The following is a 20,293-nucleotide window of genomic DNA, read 5'->3' as shown; positions in this document are numbered from 1 at the left end:
GTTGAGTTGTTGTGGGAGATGAAGGGGGGAAAGACCATTGATTTCAAACACATGGCGGAATTCAATGCCCTCTCCTGTGGAGACTTTGGTAGTGGACATGTACCTATTCAGGCAGGAGGGTGGTTGGTGAGGAGCCACCTCCACCCTGATTTAAGTCCATGGATGGCCAACCAGCACTGCCACCAATTGACCCACTGCTGCTGGTATTTACCCAGTGAATGGTAGGGGATTCGCCACGTGGGGCTCTCAAACCGCAAACAATTTAGTTTTTGCTTGCAGGCTTTGGGGGGGGGGGGGGGAGGTGTTCGTCATTTAAAGGTACTTAATCGAGGGACCTGACACCGTGATTGGTGCCCCGTGAGAACCACTCACCTGCCCCTTGCTCTCAACCCCCCCTCCCCCCCACACACGTCCCCCATGACCACCTTCCTGATATCACTCACTGGGTCCATCGATAATCATGGCTTTGGCTGGGTGCAGAACAGCCAGCAGCTTTCGGTGGATGATCCCCCACCCTGGGATCCTTGATTCAAGGGAAAACTCACCATGTGGCGCTTAATGCAGCAACTCTTAGCCAAATGAGGTGGCATGGGGCTCTCGTTGGCTGTTCATCACCTCCATTAAATGCCACCCTTAATGTCTGATTTACGGCCTTGTATCTCAATTTCTGGAAGCCTATTCAGATTCAACGAGAGAATTGCTAACTTTTTCAAGAGGTGCAGGGCAATAGGCATGAGTCTCTCTTTTGGATTCAAGCTTTAAACACAGTACAAGTCCCTGCTGTGATGAATTTTGCAAGAAATGAGTCTGAGCAACCTTAGTTTAATTCCTAGTAGGTGTAATCATACGTGACAAAACTGCACAATTTGCACTCTCAAAGGTTAGCATGGGGGAAAATTCTTTACTCTGCAGTGGGATTTTACTGTTGAGCAAAAGGAGCTTTATTATGCCTCTGATCTATGATGCTCTATGTGCATAAACCTGTCCCTCAAGGTTACCCTCTGTCATCTTCAGGAACATGAACTTTTTTTCAGCAGTGTACACGTTGTACATCCACATGTGCGATACACACATTCAGTACCAGCTGGGTGATTTAGTAACTTTACTGGGGTCCTATGTGCAATAGTTTGCATCGAAATGTATAAGCAGTGAATATGCTTGAAATAGATCATTAAGAAAAACTGGTGCCACCTCTGGACCTGTATGAACCACAAGGATTGTTTTCCCTACCTAGGACAACGACAGCCGAACCAGTTCCAAGTGAAGGTAGTGTCTCTAACCTTTTGAGTTCTGTCAGAATTATCCTGAATTAACTTTTACACATAAACTGTAATCTCTTGTTTCTGGAAGCCTTTAGTAAACCTTAAACATTTTCCTTGCCCAGGTAATAAAGGTAGAAAAATTGATTTTGCACAGATCTTTGCTCCTGCCTCTGCTTGAATGCAGATTTCAATCCATTTGTTGATGTGTCATTTTTTTAACAGATGTTTATCAGCAGGATGTGATCTTCATTAGCAATACTCCATTTGCAGCACACTTATTTATGCCTGTGCAAACATTCAGTCATCTAACTATCTGAGGGGTTTACAGACAGATCCAAATCCAAAGTGGTGGATCCTTCCCAGAAACAAATGAATGCAAAAGTTGATTGATTGTTTTACAACAGTTTAATAGCTTTCATGATTACTTTTGTGGTGCCAACCTGCAAATCATCAATTAATTAATTCAATTTCCCAATTTGCTGTGATAGCAATTTTAGAATTTCCCTCCTTGTGCATGCCTGCAAACATTTTCTGCAATTAATTTTCTCCTGGCTTTTGATAAAACACTTCTTTAAAATGTTTGTTGTTCTCTTCAACAATGATCAAGAGCAACTCTTGCTTCAGTGCCTTGAGCAGAGGGTTTGGGCTTGTAAGTAAAAATTAAAATGCTTTCCTTTTAAATATTGAATGTTTTTTTTTCTTAAAATCCATATCCAACGCTTTAATGATTGTCATGTTCCCTTCACTAAATCTCCCAGTCAAAAAAGCAGATTACATTTTACCAGCTTCTTGATAGCTGGTACACACTTACCTCTGAAATTAGAAGGTCATCTTCAAGTCACATGCCAGAGACTTGGGCACAAATTCTAAGCGCACATTCCAGCACCATATTGAGGGAGTGCTCCTTTGTCAGAAATGCACATTTTAAAATGAGACACTAAACCAAGTCTTCCCTCCCAAGTGGACAATAAAGACCTTGGGCCTCGTCACGCCTGACTTGGTGTCAGGATGAGGTCACCGAATCTCTCAAGAGGCCTCTCGCAAGATTTGCAGCGCTCAAAACGTCTTGTAATATTTAACGGAGTCTCCCGAGACATAATGATCTGAATCTCGCCTCACTGGGCTCATTAATGCATATGAGATTCTCTCGGTGCCCGGGACCTATTGACCTGGGAGACCACGGCAGGGTGCTGTTGGTACTGGTTTCCACAAATGTGGACCAGCAGCAAAAGCACCTGGGGGAGGGGGGGAGGGGGGGGGGCGGTTTTCCCAGGCCATTAGCGACATCCGTGTGTTCGGGGACAGGGAAGTTTGGCACCTTGGCACTGGCATCCTGGCACTGCCACCTGGGCACCCTGGGAGGGGGCTGAAAGGGGGGGGGGGGGGGTTGACGATTAGGGTAGTCAGACAAAATGGTGCCCAATGACTAAAATGAGGCCTCAGCAGAGGGAAACCCCCAGGCCAAAAAAAATAGGCAAGGTGCCACTGAATAGTAGGATCTTTCTCGACACTGCAGCTGTCGAGGAACACCCGCTAAACACGCCCAGAACTGGTCATGGATTTTATTCCATTGAATCACGCCCCTTAAAGCACTCTTTCAAATAAGAGAAGGGGACTTCTTTCTAGCAGACAATATTGATCCAACAACCAACATTACAAAAAATAGATTATCTGGCCTTTATCACGTTACTGTGCACAAATTGGCTGCCATATTTGTCCACGTTATAATAGTGTGCTTCAAAATTAATTAATTGTAAGAACAAAGAAAAGTACAGCACAGGAACAGGCCCTTCGGCCCTCCAAGCCTGCGCCGAGCGTGCTGCCCGTCGAAACTAAAATCTTCTACACTTCCGGGGTCTGTATCCCTCCATTCCCATCCTATTCATGTATTTGTCAAGATGAAATGAAAAATGAAATGAAATGAAAATCGCTTATTGTCACGAGTAGGCTTCAATGAAGTTACTGTGAAAAGCCCCTAGTCGCCACATTCCGGCGCCTGTTCAGGGAGGCTGGTACGGGAATTGAACCGTGCTGCTGGCCTGCCTTCAAAGCCAGCGATTTAGCCCTGTGCTAAACAGCCCCTGACATGCCCTTGAATGTCACTATCGTCCCTGCTTCCACCACCTCCTCCGGCAGCGAGTTACAGGCACGCACTACCCTCTGTATAAAGAAAGAAAAAAAAACTTGCCTCGTACATCTCCTCTAAACCATGCCCCCCCGCACCTTAAACCTATGCCCCCTAGTAATTGACCCCTCTGCCCTGGGAAAAAGTCTCTGACGATCCACTCTGTCTATGCCCCTCTTAATTTTCTATCAGATCGCCCCACAACCTTCTTCGTTCCAGTGAGAACATGTTTATTCAACCTCGCCTCATAGCTAATGCCCTCTATACCAGGCAATATCCTGGTAAATCTCTTCTGCACCCTCTTTAAAGCCTCCACATCCTTCTGGTAGTATGATGACCAGAATTGAACACTATACTCCAAGTATGGCCTAACTAAGGTTCTATACAGCTGCAACATGACTTGCCAAATTTTATACTCAATGCCCCGGCCAATGAAGGCAAACATGCCGTATGCCTTCTTGACTACCTTCTCCACCTGTGTTGCCTCTTTCAGTGACCTGTGGACCTGTACACCTAGATCTCTCTGACTGTCAATACTCTTGAGGGTTCTAACATTTACTGTATATTCCCTACCTGTATTCGACCTTCCAAAATGCATTACCTCACATTTGTCCTGATTAAACACCATCTGCCATCTCGCCACCCAAGTCTCCAAATGATCTAAATCCTGCTGTATTCTCTGACTGTCCTCATCGCTATCCGCAATTCCACCAACCTTCGTGGCGTCCGCAAACTTACTAATCAGACCAGTTACATTTTCTTCCAAATCATTTATATATACTATGAACTGCAAAGGTCCCAGCACTGATCCCTGCAGAACACCACTAGTCACATCCCTCCAATCAGAAAAGCACCCTTCCATTGCTACTCTCTGCCTTCTACGACCTAGCCACTTCTGTATTCATCTTGCCAGCTCATCTCTGATCCCGAGTGACTTCACCTTTTGTACCAGTCTGCCATGAAGGACCTTGTCAAAGGCCTTCCTGAAGTCCTTATAGACAACATCCACTGCCCTACCTGCATCAATCATCTTTGTGACCTCCTCGAAAAACTCTTATCAAGTTAGTGAGACACGACCTCCCCGTCACAAAACCGTGCTGCCTCTCGCTAATAGGACCATTTGCTTCCAAATGGGAGTAGATCCTGTCTCGAAGAATTCTCTCCAGTAATTTCCCTACCACTGATGTAAGGCTCACCGACCTGTGGTTCTCTGGATTATCCTTGCTACCCTTCTTAAACAACATTGGCTATTCTCCAGTCCTCCGGGACATCACCTGAAGAAAGTGAGGATCCAAAGATTTCTGTCAAAGCCTCAGCAATTTCCTCTCTTGCCTCCTTCAGTATTCTAGGGTAGATCCCATCAGGCCCTGGGGACTTATCCACCTTAATATTTTTCAAGATGCCCAACACCTCGTCTTTGGGGACCTCAATGTGACCCAGGCTATCTACACACCCTTCTCCAGACTCAACACCCTTATCCAGACTCAACATCCACCAATTCCTTCTCTTTGGTGAATACTGATGCAAAGTATTCATTTAGTACCTCGCCCATTTCCTTTGGCTCCACACAGATTCCCTCCCATGTTCTTCAGTGGGCCAACCCTTTCTCTGGCTACCCTCTTGCTTTTTATGTACGTGTAAAAGCCTTGGGATTTTCCTTAACCCTATTTGCCAATGGTTTTTCGTGACCCCTTTTAGCCCTCCTGACTCCTTGCTTAAGTTCCTTCCTACTTTCCTTATATTCCACACAGGCTTTGTCTGTTACCAGCCTTCTAGCCCTGACAAATGCCTCCTTTTTCTTTTTGACGAGGCCTACAATATCTCTCGTTATCCAAGGTTCCCGAAATTTGCCATATTTATCCTTTTTCCTCACAGGAACATGCCGGTCCTGAATTCCTTTCAACTGACATTTGGTGGGACATCCATAGTCGTGAATGAGACATCCATAAGGTGGGACATCCATAGTCGTGAAAATTGCTCTGCACTTGCAAGTCTTTACTTTCTCCATTCTGTCAGAGTTGTTGGATGAACTGCCGCCAAGAGATATGCTAGCATACATGGAAAATGACTTGCCCCCAGATTTTGTCTCCAATGTTTTGGAGAAAACACATTTGTGTTAATATATTTGTTGCCCAGTCAAATAACATTAGTTATTGCAGATTCCTACTCCTTAAACAGTCCATGCTGCAGTGAGCTGGCCTTCCAGCTAACAATATCTATTCACTCAATAGATATCCCATTTTACATACATCAAGAAACAGTCTGAAAACCAAGACTTCAAAATCAATCTATATTGGAAATACGAGTGATTCATGTGATTTCTAATAAAATAATGGAGGTTTTTACATATTTTTCCCCCACTTATTTATATTTATTAACAGAAATGATTTCCATACTCCGAATTAAACAATTCTAGAAACTGTTGCAATTGAACACTGACATGCTGTGAAAGGGGACTGAATAAACAGGAACTTTGTACAGTAATCACAGTGCAGTTTGAAAAAAATATAGAGTGGCCCTTCCTCTGTTGAATGAACATGATCTCCAAATAATCACGTAGCAATTGTCATAATACAGACCACAGACGTTTGAGACTTAGCAAACTGTGGAAATCAAGAATGGAAAAAAATTTCCAGTCGAATATATGTCATTATGACCAGTGGCTTTCAAAGTCAAGGAGCCTCCAGCAAAGTTGAATGCACTTTTAGGGATCTGCCTTAGCTTCCAAATGATAGGTTGGCTGCCCGAAAACAAAATTGTTGTTATTGATTAAATGATTCTCGTTCGTATTTGGCAACAGCAGTGTTGTGATGGTAATCACTAAATCTTTGAATCAGTGGAGCCCTGGGATCTTCCTGTGAGTTATTACGCACTGAGAGCCCAATTTGAAACCTGCAGCACAAGCGGTGTAGAACAGATTGTCACAACACCCTGGGCTAGTGTGCGGTCAATTCCTGCCCCACTTGAACCGGAGTAACAGCGCAGGTGAAATTAGATTTTATTTAGAATACCTGAGGTCAGGCGGCGCAGTGGTTAGCACTGCTGCCTCATGGTGCCGAGAACCCGGGTTCGATCCCATCTCCCCGTGTCTGCGTGGGTCTCACCCCCACAACCCAAACATGTGCAGGGTAGGTAGATTGACCACGCTAAATTGCCCCTTAATTGGAAAAAAATGTAAGATTTTAAAAAAATAAAATACCCAATGTCCTTGGTTGAGCCCAATAAACTGCAGTCATCAGGTTTGTAACTTTAACACAAGTAACGTTTTATCATGTACAATATTATAATTAAATGAACAGAAAATGTAACTTTCTACTACTCCTTTCCCAACCCCCCCCCCCCCCCAACCCATCTCACTCTCTCTTATACACAAAACACTGAGGTGAAAGGGAAAGAAAATATTAACAAAAATAAAAGAACAAGGACATTTGATGCACTGGGATGACTTTTAGTCAATGTCTTTCTGAAGTTCAGGCTTTCCTTTTAGTACTACTTCCTTCTAGGATTGAGATGGTTTTCTCTGGCCCCGTTGTCTACTTTCTCTGCAAACTCATCGTTATTTCAGGGACACAGCAAAGGATGTGCCAGGCACTCACTGCTTTCAGAACAATAAAGCACTTCTTTCACCTCAGCAAGCAGGGGTGACAGAGTGAGTGTCCCTTTCACTTCCAAGGTCTTTACACTTCAGCAAAGTTCTCTCAGAAAGCATCAAGTAAGGAACCAATCACTGACCATTGTCAGGCAGAATACTGGCCCGGGCATACCCACTGGCTGCTAGTTAACCCATCAAACCGATTACCTCCACAACCTGTTTCCTAAGATCCACTCCCTGCCGAGGAGTCTGGCTTCCCCTTTCCAAACACAGAGCCAGGGAAGACGGTGTCCTGGCAAACCGGCTGTTCAACTTTAAGACTTCTGCTTAAAAGACACAGTCCAATTCTGAGTCCACAGACCAAAATAATAAAAATGGGAACAAAAGAAACAAACAGGAAGAACTCTACCATACCTCCCCCTTAGAGGAATGAATCGTCACTGCGAGGATGTTTTATTGCAAGGTATGTGACAAAACACAAACCATACATCCATTCATCTACTACATGCATTCCCCCAATCTTACATTGCTGCTTATCAGCACTTAAACTCGTGACAATGCATCCGCAATGATATTGTCCTTTCCAGGAGTATGCACAATATTTATGTTGAAAGATTGCAACAATAAACTCCAATGGGTTTTAAATTTTTCCACAAATGCAAGCAGATTCTGGTCAACCTAGACGAGGCCAGGGTTTTTCAAACTGTGGGTCACGACCCGCAGGTGGGTTGCATGCAGGATCGCGGAGCGATGGGTCGCAGCATTCCTGGTCGCGGGAAAAACGCCCGACGGCTGTGCCCGGTTTTAAGTTTTGGAATGCTGGCCACAGCCAGCCTTTAAATGCAAACTATACAGTCTCCCTGCCAGACGTGACGACATAGAGCAGGCCACGCACCCAGCATGTACACTAACGCCAAGTGCCCTGCATATCTGGTGCTTTTGGTGCAAAATCATGGGAGGAGAGATTCTTCCATTTTCTAGCGGCCAGCAAGGAAGGCAACAGGATTGTGAAGAATTGACGATGGATCATTTTGTCCTGAGGAAGAGAGGACCAAGCAGGCCAAGATTTCACAATTGAATCTCTGGAGAGAGCTGCACAGGAGAGTCCACAGCAGGACAAAGCAGTGTTTCTGTGAGCTGTATACAGAGTTCCTGGGTCTCTGGCGAACAGCATACTAGGAAGAAACTGAAATCAGAAACAAAGCGGTATAAAGATGATTTCTTGATGCGTGGCTTTTTTAATTGTGCAAGTGCAAATCAGGATGCAAACCCCATGTGTGTTATATGCAGGAAGCGCTGGAAAATGTGAGTTGGATACGAATCATGTCTTACCTTGCAGACATCTTTACAATTCTAAACAAACTGAAACTCAAATTGCAAGGGAAGGATGATTATTGCTTTTGCCACTGTGAAAAAACAGATGCTTTCCAGAAGTCAGGGAAAGTTTACCAAGTGCGAGTACAAAGTCAAACTACTACGTGTTCCCCACACTGCTACAACACTTCAAAGACAACAGTGTTAGTAAGGGAATTTTAACTGTCAATAGACAGACAAGCCTTATTCTCACGCATCTGGCTGTGCTGATCAGCACTTTTTGTCACTACATTCCAGAAGAGAAATTTCAGATTTTCAAAGAGAAGAGGTTGGTGAAAAATCCTTTTGAGTTTGAAACCCCAGAGTCAATTATTAACTTACAGCTGACTCCAAATGAAGAGATTGAACTTCTGGACCTCGCCTGTGACTGACAATTAAAGACACGCCACAATGGCTGTCAGCGCTCTACAGTAGCGTCTCAGAGGAGTGTCCAGTGTTGAGTAAAATAAGCATTTTGTTACTATTGCCCTTCACAATGACCTACATGTGTGGGGTTGGATTTTCTGTCCTCACAAAGGTGAACTCAGCAAGCAGGAACTGATTGAGCTCTGCACCTGATATTCACATTGCCGTCTCCTCCTGCGAACCTGATTAGAGTGAAATCGTGAGGACCAAGCAGGCTCACCTGTTGCATTAAAAGGTAAGCAAATTTATGCATGGTAGGGATTGCGAGGGGTCCCTCGCAAATCCTGCGATCGCTCCGCCATTTTGACCGGGTGGCCTGATAGTGAAGTCCTGTGGCTGTCATGTTCCACCCCCCCCCCCCCCCCCCCCCCCCCAACCTGGCAATGCAATTCCACTTCAACTCCCCACCACGGAATTTTCTGGGTTTCCCGCCCCCACCCCACCCCAACAGTATGCAGGTGACCGGACTCCACCACCCCCCACCAGAAACCTCCATTGCAGAAACTTCCCCCACCAGAGAGCCCACCAGAGGATATTTTGATAAGAATGTGCTATCTCAGCAGTTACTTACTTCTTATATGATTCTCAAGTGTCTGGCACCATTATGCTTACTGGACCAGGACCATTCTAATTATTAATACGGTTTCATGAAGATTTGATCCCTTGACTTATGTAAATTGTTTTATTTTTAAAAACAATCATCATTTCATTGATTTTCTTTAAACAGTCATGGTGCGTGGGTGTCTATGGCAAGACTGGCATTTATTGCTCATCCCTAGCTGCCTTTGAGGAGGTGGTGATGAATCACCTTCTCTCCATTGTTTAGAGGTCTTTCCATTGGTCCCAAAAGGAAGCCTATCCCCAAAATGAGTAGCAAAGGTACACGTCACAGATTTGTACGGCCCACCCTCCAATTATAGACAAACGAAGGAACCACAAAGTCAATTGTGTCACTAAAGCCTCTCCAGTATTTGGTGAAGCAAGCACAATTGCGTAATCTGGCCATTGTGTCCAGAGGCTCGAAATGGACATTGTGCTGACTGTTCCCAGAATTGACATCTCCTGGAATTAAAACTGATCCTCTGGTTTCAATTAACCTTCAGAGCAAATGAAAACAATGTTAGTCTATCACCTCAGAACTGTGTGTTCTACAATGAGAACTTTAATAGGGTGGGGGAAAGTTTCGTCACCAAAACTCTGGAACTATGAAACAACTTCTGAAGAATTGTGATTAACTTGGGCATTGGATTTTTCTTTTCCTTGAATAATGTTGTTCAAGTACTGCATGCAGTGTTGATGTTAGCTGTCTGGGAAGTGTGTGCTAAGGTCCTACCATTGGGGTACATGGGGAAGAAGTGATGAGAACAAGGAAACAGAAAGCCAAGCTCTTGCCTTTCTTCCAAGTTTAGAATTTGAAAGGTTTTTTTAAAAATTCCCAATGCAATAGTTTATCTGTTCCTTTGTAGTCACAGAGTCAACACAATCTTAGAAAATATCGCAACACCAGGTTAAAGTCCAACAGGTTTATTTGAAATCACAAGTTTTCAGAGCGCAGCTCCTTCATCAGGTGAAGTCTTCGGGCTATTGCCCGCTTTCTTGCATCTTTGTCGAAACTTGGTGTTTGTGTCAATATGCGTGATGTTCCTTGAGATCCTCTCCACTTAGAGCCAGTGGTTTGTGGTGGTGTTGATAGCCATGATGTGGAGATGCCAGCGCTGGACTGGGCCGGTGCTACGCTCCGAAAGCTTGTGATTTCAAATAAACCTGTTGGACTTTAACCTGGTGTTGTGAGACTTCTTACTGTGCCCACCCCAGTCCAACGCTGTCATCTCCACATCTTAGAAAATATTAACACAATCTTAGAAAATATCGAGAGCCAAATGTACTTAATAGGAGAAAACCAAGTCTGACTCAAATATTTCTTTCCAATTCATTCTTTCCGATTAAGGGGCAATTTAGCGTGGCCAATCCACCTACCCTACACATCTTCGGGTTGTGGGGGTGAAACCCACGGAAATAGGGGGAGAATGTGTAAGCTCACACGGACAGTGACCCAGAGCCGGGATCAAACCTGGAAACTCGCCGCTGTGAGGCAGCAGGGCTAACCACTGCGCCACCGTGCTGCCCCCTGACTATTGAAGGAAAAAAGTTTGACTTGCATTTATATGGTAACTTTCATAACCGCAGTATTTTCCGAAGCACAGTTCAGAAATTAGAAGTACATCTGAAGCTATCAGTGTTGTAATGAAGGAAAACATAGCAACTCATTTTCACAAAGTTCCACAAAGCGACGTGATAATGACTAAATTATTTTTTTAGCATTAATTGAGGGGTAAATAGGATGAACTGCCTTTTCTTTAACGAGTGACGAGAGATTTTTTTTTTACATCCACCTGAAAAGGCATCTAACATCTCATTCTGAACCTGGTACCTCCAAAAGTGTCACACTCCCTCAGTACCACACTGAGAGTTTCAGTCAATTTTTTTCTGCTCACGTCTATGGAATGGGACTTGTACCCATAACCTCATGACTCTGAAGTGAGAAAGCTACCCACTGCACTAAGGGTAGTACCTGATATTTAAAATACACACGTGTGTTATAATGATGGACAAGGCAGCCATCCGCTAGTTTCATGAACAATATCTAGTCTCTTGCAATCTTCCATCTCTGGGCCCCCAGCCAACGCAAATAGCACATGCAGAGGAGGGTTGTTTGTAAAAATTAGTGGCATGTGCCTTGCTAACATTCTTTCTTCAAGGAATGTTTTCATTACCGATTTAGAAACATCCTGTACACACTGGTAGTGATTAGTGAGGTACTGCACAAACGACCTACCTTCCCACGCACAGCACATTCCTCTGCCAGTCTAAATTGTGTTTTGTGGGTTGCTTCTAATGGTCTGGTTGGACGCTAAGACAATGAATCAATTTTTGAGGGGAGGAGCCATATTTGTCTTTAAATTCTGTGCATGAGTGAGATCCAGACCCTCAGCCTTCCTCTGAGTCCCTCGTAGTTACTTTTACAGGTACAGTGCTGCTTTATGAATAAGTTTGAATTTGTTTTAAATATACAACATTTATAATATGGGGATCTCGTTTAATGTTTTCCAGTTAAGAGGCTGTGAGATATTGTGATCCTTTCCTATGTTTAAGCTGCAGGATGAGCGCGATCCAGATTTACATATTTAAGTGAGCCGTTATGCTCACTGACTGAATGCTTGCGCCTGGGAGCCACAAACGTGGACCTGGCATAACGGCACCTGGGAGATCCTCAGGTGGTCAAGCTCTGGGCAGGGTAGCACCCTGGCACTCCCGCTGCCACCCGGGCATCTTGGCATTGTCACCTTGACACTACTGGGGTGCCTGGGTGGCAGTGCCAGGTTGCCCGAACCAATGATGGGGGCAGGGGGTGCCGTGCCCATATTAGGTGGGGTGAGGAGTGGGCATGAGGACCCCCACCCCAAAACGGGCAAGTTGGGGCAATGGTGGGGGGGGGGGTCTGTAGGCCACGGTGGCTAGTCCAAGGGGGGGTCAAGAGATTGGGGCAGCATTTTAAAATGGCAGCCCGATCTCTTCCTACACTGACGTGCTCAGCTCGTCAGTGCAGGAAGCGAGGTAAGTGTGGCCTCAACGGGGGGGGGGGGGGGGGCGTTCTTCGCCGAGACTCCCCCAAAAAAGAGGCCCATTTGAAAGAGGGGTCATTCCCGGCGCAGGTGCCGCGAAATATCCCGCTAAATGCACACAAAATGGGACTCTGTTTATTTCCCGTTGAATCACAACCTATGGACTTTGCTCAGCTGCCATTTTTTGCAGGGCAGTGTATGTCAGAAAAGTTGTTCAACTGTTGGACAGCATCACTGCGAAATCTGATCCTTTCCCGAAACCCAGGCTCATGTTCCTGCCCATTAGTTCTGAGGAAGTCCAGAAACATTCCCACTCAGTAGTCCAAGGAGAATCCAACGGATTGGTCTCACTGTTCAGTGAATTCCAATGACTATTTCCCTTCACTAGTCCAGCAGGCAGCAAATAGGTATTCCTACTCACTACCCCGGGGGAAAACCACTGGCTGTTTCAACTAATTAAACGTGTGGGAATCCTATAGCTTTTTTAAAGTTTTTTTTTAAATTTACAGTACCCAATTCTTTTTTCCAATTAAGGGGCAATTTAGTGTGGCCAATCCACCTACCCTGCACATCTTTTTGGGTTGTGGGGGCGAGGCCCACGCAGCCACTGGGAGAATGTGCAAACTCCACTTGGACAGTGACAGATGGCTGGGATCGAACCCGAGTCCTCGGGGCCGTGAGGCACCAGTACTAACCACTGCGCCACCGTGCCGCCCCTGGGAATCCAATAGCTGTGCCTAAACAGCTAAAGCAAGCGTGTTTGGCTAATTTTCCACAGACCGCAAATTGGGACGGGGTCTGTGTTGGTGTTGCATCAACTCACTAAGTTATCGGGGGGGGGGGGGCTACTTTGTTGAATTTTTTACACTGCATGATGTGTACAACTGAAGTTAACACTTCTTCACACAAAGAGCAGTAAAAATCTAAAACTATCCACATAAAGGCTGTGAATGCTGGGAGACCATTGGAATATTCATCAATGAGACAGAAGGAACACTGTTAGGCAGGGGTATCCAGTGTTAGAACCATAGAATCCCTACAGTGCAGAAAGTGGCCATTCAGCCCATCAAGTCTGCACCAACCCCCTCTGAAAGAGTACCCTACCTAGGACCACTCCCCCGCCCTATCCTGTCACCCCATCTAACCTGAACATCTTTGGACACTAACGGGAACTTTTGGCATGGCCAATCCACATAACCTGCACACCTTTGTTAAGGAACAACGATTGGTGAATGGAGCTGAGGTACAGAGCCACCAAGATCTAATTGTGGAGCAGAACGTGCTTGAGGGGCTGAATGGCCTCTTTTGTTCTTAATATTCCCATGTTCCTCGGGAATTTAGTGAATGCAGCCTACTGGAATATTACAGCATGGCGGGACACGGATTAGTGGCCGCAAGGCCTCACAAAGATGATTTGGAGTCTTAGCCATAGCTAATAAACTAGTCCCCTTGTTTCTCTGAACTGGCCAAAGGAGAGTGATCTTTGAACCATGGGCAGCCTGTTTCACGCAGTATGTTTCGCACTGGCCTGACAGCCAGCAGAATTCCTTTTACTCTGAGCAATGGGTTGTCAAGGAGTAGAGATAATTCCCTTTTGCAAGTTATTACTGGATCGCCTTTTATTGCCCTATCAGCTGACGCATCCTAGGTTCTAACAACTCGCTGCATACCAATATTCTCCTCCATTTGCCTTTGGTTCTTTCAGCAATTACCCACCCTCTCTTTATCATTTTTTTTTCCAATTAAGGACAATTTAGTGTGGCCAATCTACCCTGCAAAATGTTTGGGTTGTGGGGGCGAGGCCCACGCAGACACCGGCAGAATATGCAAACTCCACATGGACAGTGACCCGGGGCCGGGATCGAACCCGAGTCCTCGGCGCTGTAAGGCAGCAGTGCTAATCACTGCGCCACCGTGCCGCCCTACCCACCCTTTATCTTAATACCAAAAATGGGCATTGTTCATAAAATGTGATTTGGGACATTTTATTTTTAAAGGACCACTGTATTATATTTTTGGATCAAAAATGTCCAACTTAAAGATATAAATGACACAATGTACTTTCCACTTGTGTGAACAAAAGGGAACATTCAATCATCTCCCTCCTCAAACAAAAACAAAATCTTTGCCACGTAATTTTCTACATTCACAAATAACATGATGATATAAACAAGACATCTTCACAATACTTATTCTGGTTGTAATTTTTTTTCTGCAGTTTTCTGAATAATACTTGAATTGCTGTGTGGTGTCAGACCTATATAACGCAGGACGGAGGAGAGCAAGTCACCAGGGACATTGGTTTAAGATGGGCAACGTTTTTCAAACCTTTGGTAGGAGACAGTTTTAACAAAACTCCTCTGCAAATGGAGTCATAATATAGTATGACTCCCCTAACTCTCTCTCCCTCTTTAACACCCTCCTATGCATTTGAACTCCCCGAGCTCTCACCTTACAATAGTCCTTTCCCAACCTCCAGCAGACACTATGCTTCCGGTGTTAATGCAGCTTCAGCTCATTTGAAATAATGGCTCGGACATCAAAGAAAACTCTGCTGCCTATATCCTAACTTGCACCAAGTCCTCTTAACCCATCACTCTCTGGCACATTGACCGACATTAGGCTCCTAGTCCAGCAACCTCAGTATTAAAATTCTCATCCTTGCGTTCAGAACATCTCCATGGTCTTGCACCTCCCTGTCTCTGAAACCACCTTCAGCCCAAAAACTCTCCAGAGCCTCTGCACCGCTCCAGATTTGGCCGTTTGCTCATTCCCAATTTTTATCATTCTTAACCGTGCTTTCAGATGCCTTGGCACTAAGCTTCAGTATTCCCTTTCTAGATCTTGCCATCTCTCTTCTCCCTCAAAATGTTCCTTAAAATGTACCTATTTGACCAAGCTTTGGTCCTAATATCTCCTTGCATTGCTCTCGTCAAATTTTCCTAATATCTCCTTGCATTGCTCTGGTCAAATTTTCCTAATATCTCCTTGCATTGCCCTGGTCAAATTTTCCTAATATCTCCTTGCATTGCCCTGGTCAAATTTGTGTTCTAATACCTTGGGGCATTTTGCTCTGTTAAAGGCACTTTTTCAACACAAGTTGAATCACATGCTGATCTCTCTACGTTGATGAATTGCCCAACTCCCTGACCCAGCCTGGCAGATGTAAAGCTAAAGACATTAAACAATTTGTCAAGTTAACTGTGGTCAGTTGACTCACCTAGGGTAAAAGTGCATTTACCATGTATTGAGAGGTTTACCTGACCACTATAATTATTTACTTGGCACACACTCAAGGTTTGCACCTTCTCAGTGCATTAATAATCCTCTCTGCTCCTCTGTTAATGTGTTCCCATTTTGTGTCTATCTGCACACTGACTCGAAAGGTGAAATACCACTGGAATATATACTCTTGTGTAATCAAAGCTGGAGAATTTCCTCAGACTAAGTCTGAATCACATGAATCATATATTGTATAATTTACCCTATAGTGATGTATACAATAAACATAACCTCACCGACTTACAGGTTTACAACAATGTCTACCAATCAGATTGTGTGTGCCATGCAGGATGAGATGCATAACAATTATCACAACATCTTCTTGTCTCCAATGGCTAGCAAAAAGGTGCATGGTTTCCCACTAGAGAACCACACAGAGCAGCAACCTGAAACAAGATGGGAATGGCTGAAAATATGATGATCCTTAAACAATGCGCCACTTTCCACAAATGCACAGCTATTCAAAACAGACTTAAAGTGCGAAAGAGTGTCCCATTAAAAACTGTGTAATTTGACTGAATGCTCTGTGTTGCCAAGAAAGCACGGTAGCATAGTGGATAGCACAATTGCTTCACAGCTCCAGGGTCCCAGGTTCGATTCCGGCTTGGGTCACTGTCTGTGCGGAGTCTGCACATCCTCCCCGTGTGTGCGTGGGTTTCCTCCGGGTGCTCCGGTTTCCTCCCGCAGTCCAAAGATGTGCAGGTTAGGTGGATTGGCCACGATAAATTGCCCTTAATGTCCAAAATTGCCCTTAGTGTTGGGTGGGGTTACTGGGTTATGGGGATAGGGTGTGGAGGTGTTGACCTTGGGGAGGGTGCTCTTCTCCAAGAGCCGGTGCAGACTCGATGGGCCGAATGGCCTCCTTCTGCACTGTAATTTCTATGATTCTATGAAAGTTGCTCTAGTTAATATAATGGTTAGGATATAGAATGCACGGCCTGATAGGGTGGTGGACACCGATTCAATGGTGGTCTTTAAAAGGAAATTGGATAAATGCTTGAAGGAGAAAAAAATGCAAGAGCAGGGGATTGGGACTGACTGAATTGCTTTTTGAAATAGCTAAAGCAGGTCACTGTCCGTGTGGAGCTTTCACATTCTACCCATGGCTGCGTGGGTCTCACCCACACAACACAAAAAGATGTGCAGGGTAGGTGGATTAGCCAAGCTAAATTGCTTCTTAATTTGGGGGGGGGGGGAAAGAATTGGATACTCTGAATTTATTTTTTAAAAGAGCCAAAGCAGATACATTGTGCTGAATTCCTCCCCCTGTGACTGATTCTATGAATAAGTTGCAGTTACAGATCCAGTAACCCGGCTTTGTTGATTCATTTATTAATGAAATATGATCTTAAACTTGATGTAGCACAAGGAATTTACAAAGCAAGAGGAGGCCATTCATCCCAACAAAATTTATGTTCCACATAGGATAAACTGAAGGGGGCTGTTAATACACTGTCAGCACATCCTCCTGGTTCTTTCCATGTGTTTCGCATCGATGTATTTAAGGTGAAGCTAGATATTTGTCTCAATTACTCCTTGTGATAATCGAGTTCAACAATCTCATCACTCACTGGGTCCAGATGTTTCTCCTGAATTCCCTTTTGAATTTATTAGTGACTACCTTACAATTATTGTTACCAATTTCAGTCTCCCACCTCCCCTTCATTTGATTTCTATGTCTAGTCCAGCAAACGTTTCCCCAATCTTTTTGGAAGTCTTGTCCGAAATCGCACCTCTTTTCCTCAGTGAATTTTCCTGATTAACAGATTTTTTTCAACTCTGCTATCATCCTTGTGAATCTTATTTGCACCACCTGCAGTACCTTTATGTCCTTTTGTAAAATTGAGACCAGAGATGTGCGCAGTACTCCCAAGTGTAGTCTAACCAAGGTGCATCTCGAGTTTTCCTTAGTTAAGAATAGGTTTTATGAAGACATTTTCCATGTTTTTGCTGTTGTGATGAACCAACTTTTTTGTTGCATCTCTTCCAGTTGACACGGATACCGGCAACTATATGAGTGAGATTATTGGGATTGACCTGGACCCAATAGAGCTAGAAAACCTCAATATCCAACCTGATGGGATGGAGCACCACCACAGGTGCACGATCCCTTTAATTGTTGATGCAAAGAGATTGCTGCGTGCCGATGAAAAATATCTCACTGCTTTGGGAAATATTGCCAAGAGCCATAAGGTAGCGACCCCTAGAGGTCCTCGGGCAACAATGCCTATAAATCAAGGGGTATTTGCCAATAAAAGCCATTCGACTAAAACCGATAAATACCCTTTTGTGTTCACCCCCAGCAACAACAACTTGCATTTATCGCGCACCTTTAACAAAGTAAAACATCCCAAGGTAACTCACAGGGGCTTTTTTAGACAAAATTTGGCCAAAAGGCTTTGGAAAATCGTAACCAAGAACCTTGAGTCAGACATCGCGGGAAACCCTGCAGCAATTGCCTCTCACAATCCTGGGACAGCTATTGCTAGAAACACTGATAAAATGTCAAGGCCAACTCTTGTCAGGAAATCTTCTGTGATTCCCACTCGTGGCACTTGGCTGACTGCCACTAAGAGACCTCGTAAATCCACCAGCAGCCCTTTGGTTACTGTAATGAAAAAACCAAGGTCAAACATCACTGAAAGACCTTCATCAACCATCAGTCAGAATCCCTGGGCAATGCTCATGTCAAGGACAACCAGCATTCAAAATCCTTTGATGACAACCACTAGAGGTCCATGGGTGACTCCCCCAAAGAAATCGTTGACGCTCAGCAGTAGAAATCCAAATACAGTTGCCATTAGAAGTTCTTCAGCAACTACAGGGAGAAGCCAAAACAGAATGGGCATTAGAAATCCAAATAACATCATTAAAATTCCTTACACTGCCACAGATCAAAATCCCAATAAGATTGCCATTCAAAAGCCCAACGGTAGGGCGGGTCAAAGTTCCAACAGGATCACCATCCAAAAGCCCAACAGGATTGCCGCTCTGTACCCCAACCAAATTGCCACAAGAAAACCCAACAGAATTGCTTGTCAAAACTCCAACAAGATTGATGTTAAGGATGTTAATAACATCACAATTGAAAATGCCAACAAGGTAGTCATTCAAAATACTAAAATACCCACCATTACAAAAGGTGACAAGGGTATCATTCAAAACCCCAACATAATCACCATTAGAAATGCTAACATTATTCACATTAGCTAGACCTGTTAGACTGACAATATAAAGGGCGAGAAGATGGTCAATTAGATGCTCAAAAAACTCAATGAAACAAGTTTTCAATTTATGTATCTGTTCTTTAATCTTTGCCTGCCATGTAATTGATCAATTAAATATAATGAAACCCAATTATGGCTTCAGAAGTTGTCCCTTTCTTAGACCATTTAGCGTGCTCCCTCGCATCTGGTCCTAAGAATTGCCATCGGAAACCTCTGCAGGGATCACAAACAAAACACAAGTGTAGGACGAACATGGGGAGACAATATAAGGGGTAAAATTCTTAACGTATTCAGGAGCAGAGGGACCTAGGTGTAGATGTGCATAGATCATTGGAAATGGCAGGACAGGTGGAGAGAACAGTTAATAAAACGTAAAAATATTCTGGGCTTTATTAATAGGGGCATAGCGTACAAGAGCAAAGAGGTTATGCTGAACGTATGCAAGATACTAGTTAGACCTCGGCTGGAATATGATATATAGTTCTGGGCACCACACTATAAGAAGGAGGCGAACACATTGGAGAGAGTACAGAAGAGGTTTACAAGAATGGTTCGAGGGATGAGAAACTACAGTTATGCGATTAGGTTGGAGAGATTGGGATTGTTCTCCCTGGGAGATAATCATGAGGGGGCTGGACAGTGCAGATCGGGAGAAACTGTTCGCGCTCGTTAAAGGATCAAGAACGAGAGGGCACAGATTGAAAGTGATTTGCAAAAGAAGCAAAGCTTTTTCACACAATGAGTGGTTCGGGCCTGGAATGCACTGCCTGGAGGTGTGGTGGAGGCAGGTTCAATCGGGGCATCAGATGACTTGTTTGGAACAATGTGTAGAGGAATGGCATTAATCCAGACATAATGGGCCTAATGCACCGTAACCGTTCTGTGATTCTGTGAATTGACTCGTCCACCCCTCCCCCAGCTTGAATGGAGGAACTAACCCTAGGGGAGAGGATGGTGGGGAGGGGGAGAAATGTTGGAAAAAGTTTCCATATTAATGTGAAAATTTACCAATACATGGGTCAGACTTTGGGACCAGTTTCCTGCTATTCTTCATTTTCTTACCGTAGCCTTTATCATTCCACTGATTCCCGGAAAGAAAGAAATTTCACTTATGCTGCACCTTTCACAACCGCAGAACATCCCAAAACAGGTACAGTTAACGACATTTATTTTTGAACCGCTGTTATCATCATAGCTTATCATAGAATTTACAGTGCAGAAGGAGGCCATTCGGCCCATTGAGTCTGCACCAGCTCTTGGAAAGAGCACCCTACCCAAGGTCAACACCTCCACCCTATCCCCATAACCCAGTAACCCCACCCAACACTAAGGGCAATTTTGGACACTAAGGGCAATTTATCATGGCCAATCCACCTAACCTGCACATCTTTGGACTGTGGGAG

The 20,293-nt window shown here is 44.4% G+C and overlaps 1 protein-coding gene and 1 long non-coding RNA gene across 3 annotated transcripts; one reads left to right on the top strand and one right to left on the bottom strand.

Moving 5' to 3' along the window:
- Positions 1-7,416: 7,416 nt before the first annotated feature.
- LOC140393756 (uncharacterized) lies at positions 7,417-8,461 on the bottom strand. The gene is made up of 2 exons (XR_011935726.1): positions 8,312-8,461; positions 7,417-8,165 (listed from the first exon to the last, which is right to left on the bottom strand). It is a non-coding gene; the product is annotated as an uncharacterized lncRNA (long non-coding RNA).
- A 241-nt stretch (positions 8,462-8,702) lies between these two features.
- Positions 8,703-19,020, top strand: LOC140393755 (uncharacterized). Of its 2 annotated transcripts, none has more exons than XM_072480140.1 (3): positions 8,703-8,993; positions 14,600-14,714; positions 17,654-19,020. In XM_072480140.1, exons 2-3 carry the CDS (start codon positions 14,690-14,692, stop codon positions 18,874-18,876), a joined length of 1,248 nt encoding a protein of 415 aa, XP_072336241.1. In that variant the 5' UTR covers positions 8,703-8,993; positions 14,600-14,689; the 3' UTR covers positions 18,877-19,020. The 2 variants fall into 2 exon arrangements, with proteins under 2 accessions (XP_072336241.1, XP_072336242.1); XM_072480141.1 differs by lacking the exon at positions 8,703-8,993 and adding an exon at positions 11,714-11,784.
- Positions 19,021-20,293: the final 1,273 nt, after the last annotated feature.

Source organism: Scyliorhinus torazame, chromosome 17 (genome assembly GCF_047496885.1).
Source record: "Scyliorhinus torazame isolate Kashiwa2021f chromosome 17, sScyTor2.1, whole genome shotgun sequence".
NCBI classification, from domain to species: Eukaryota; Metazoa; Chordata; class Chondrichthyes; order Carcharhiniformes; family Scyliorhinidae; genus Scyliorhinus; species Scyliorhinus torazame.
The sequence above is the reverse complement of the archived record's forward strand: the minus strand, read 5'-3'. Positions and strand labels throughout refer to the sequence as shown.

Excerpts from the sequence above, each read along its gene's own strand:
- LOC140393755 (XM_072480140.1), top strand. The coding sequence starts at position 14,690 with ATGGGCAACGTTTTTCAAACCTTTG. Across the intron at positions 14,715-17,653 it reads CAACGTTTTTCAAACCTTTG|TTGACACGGATACCGGCAAC; the intron begins GTAGGAGACAGT and ends CATCTCTTCCAG.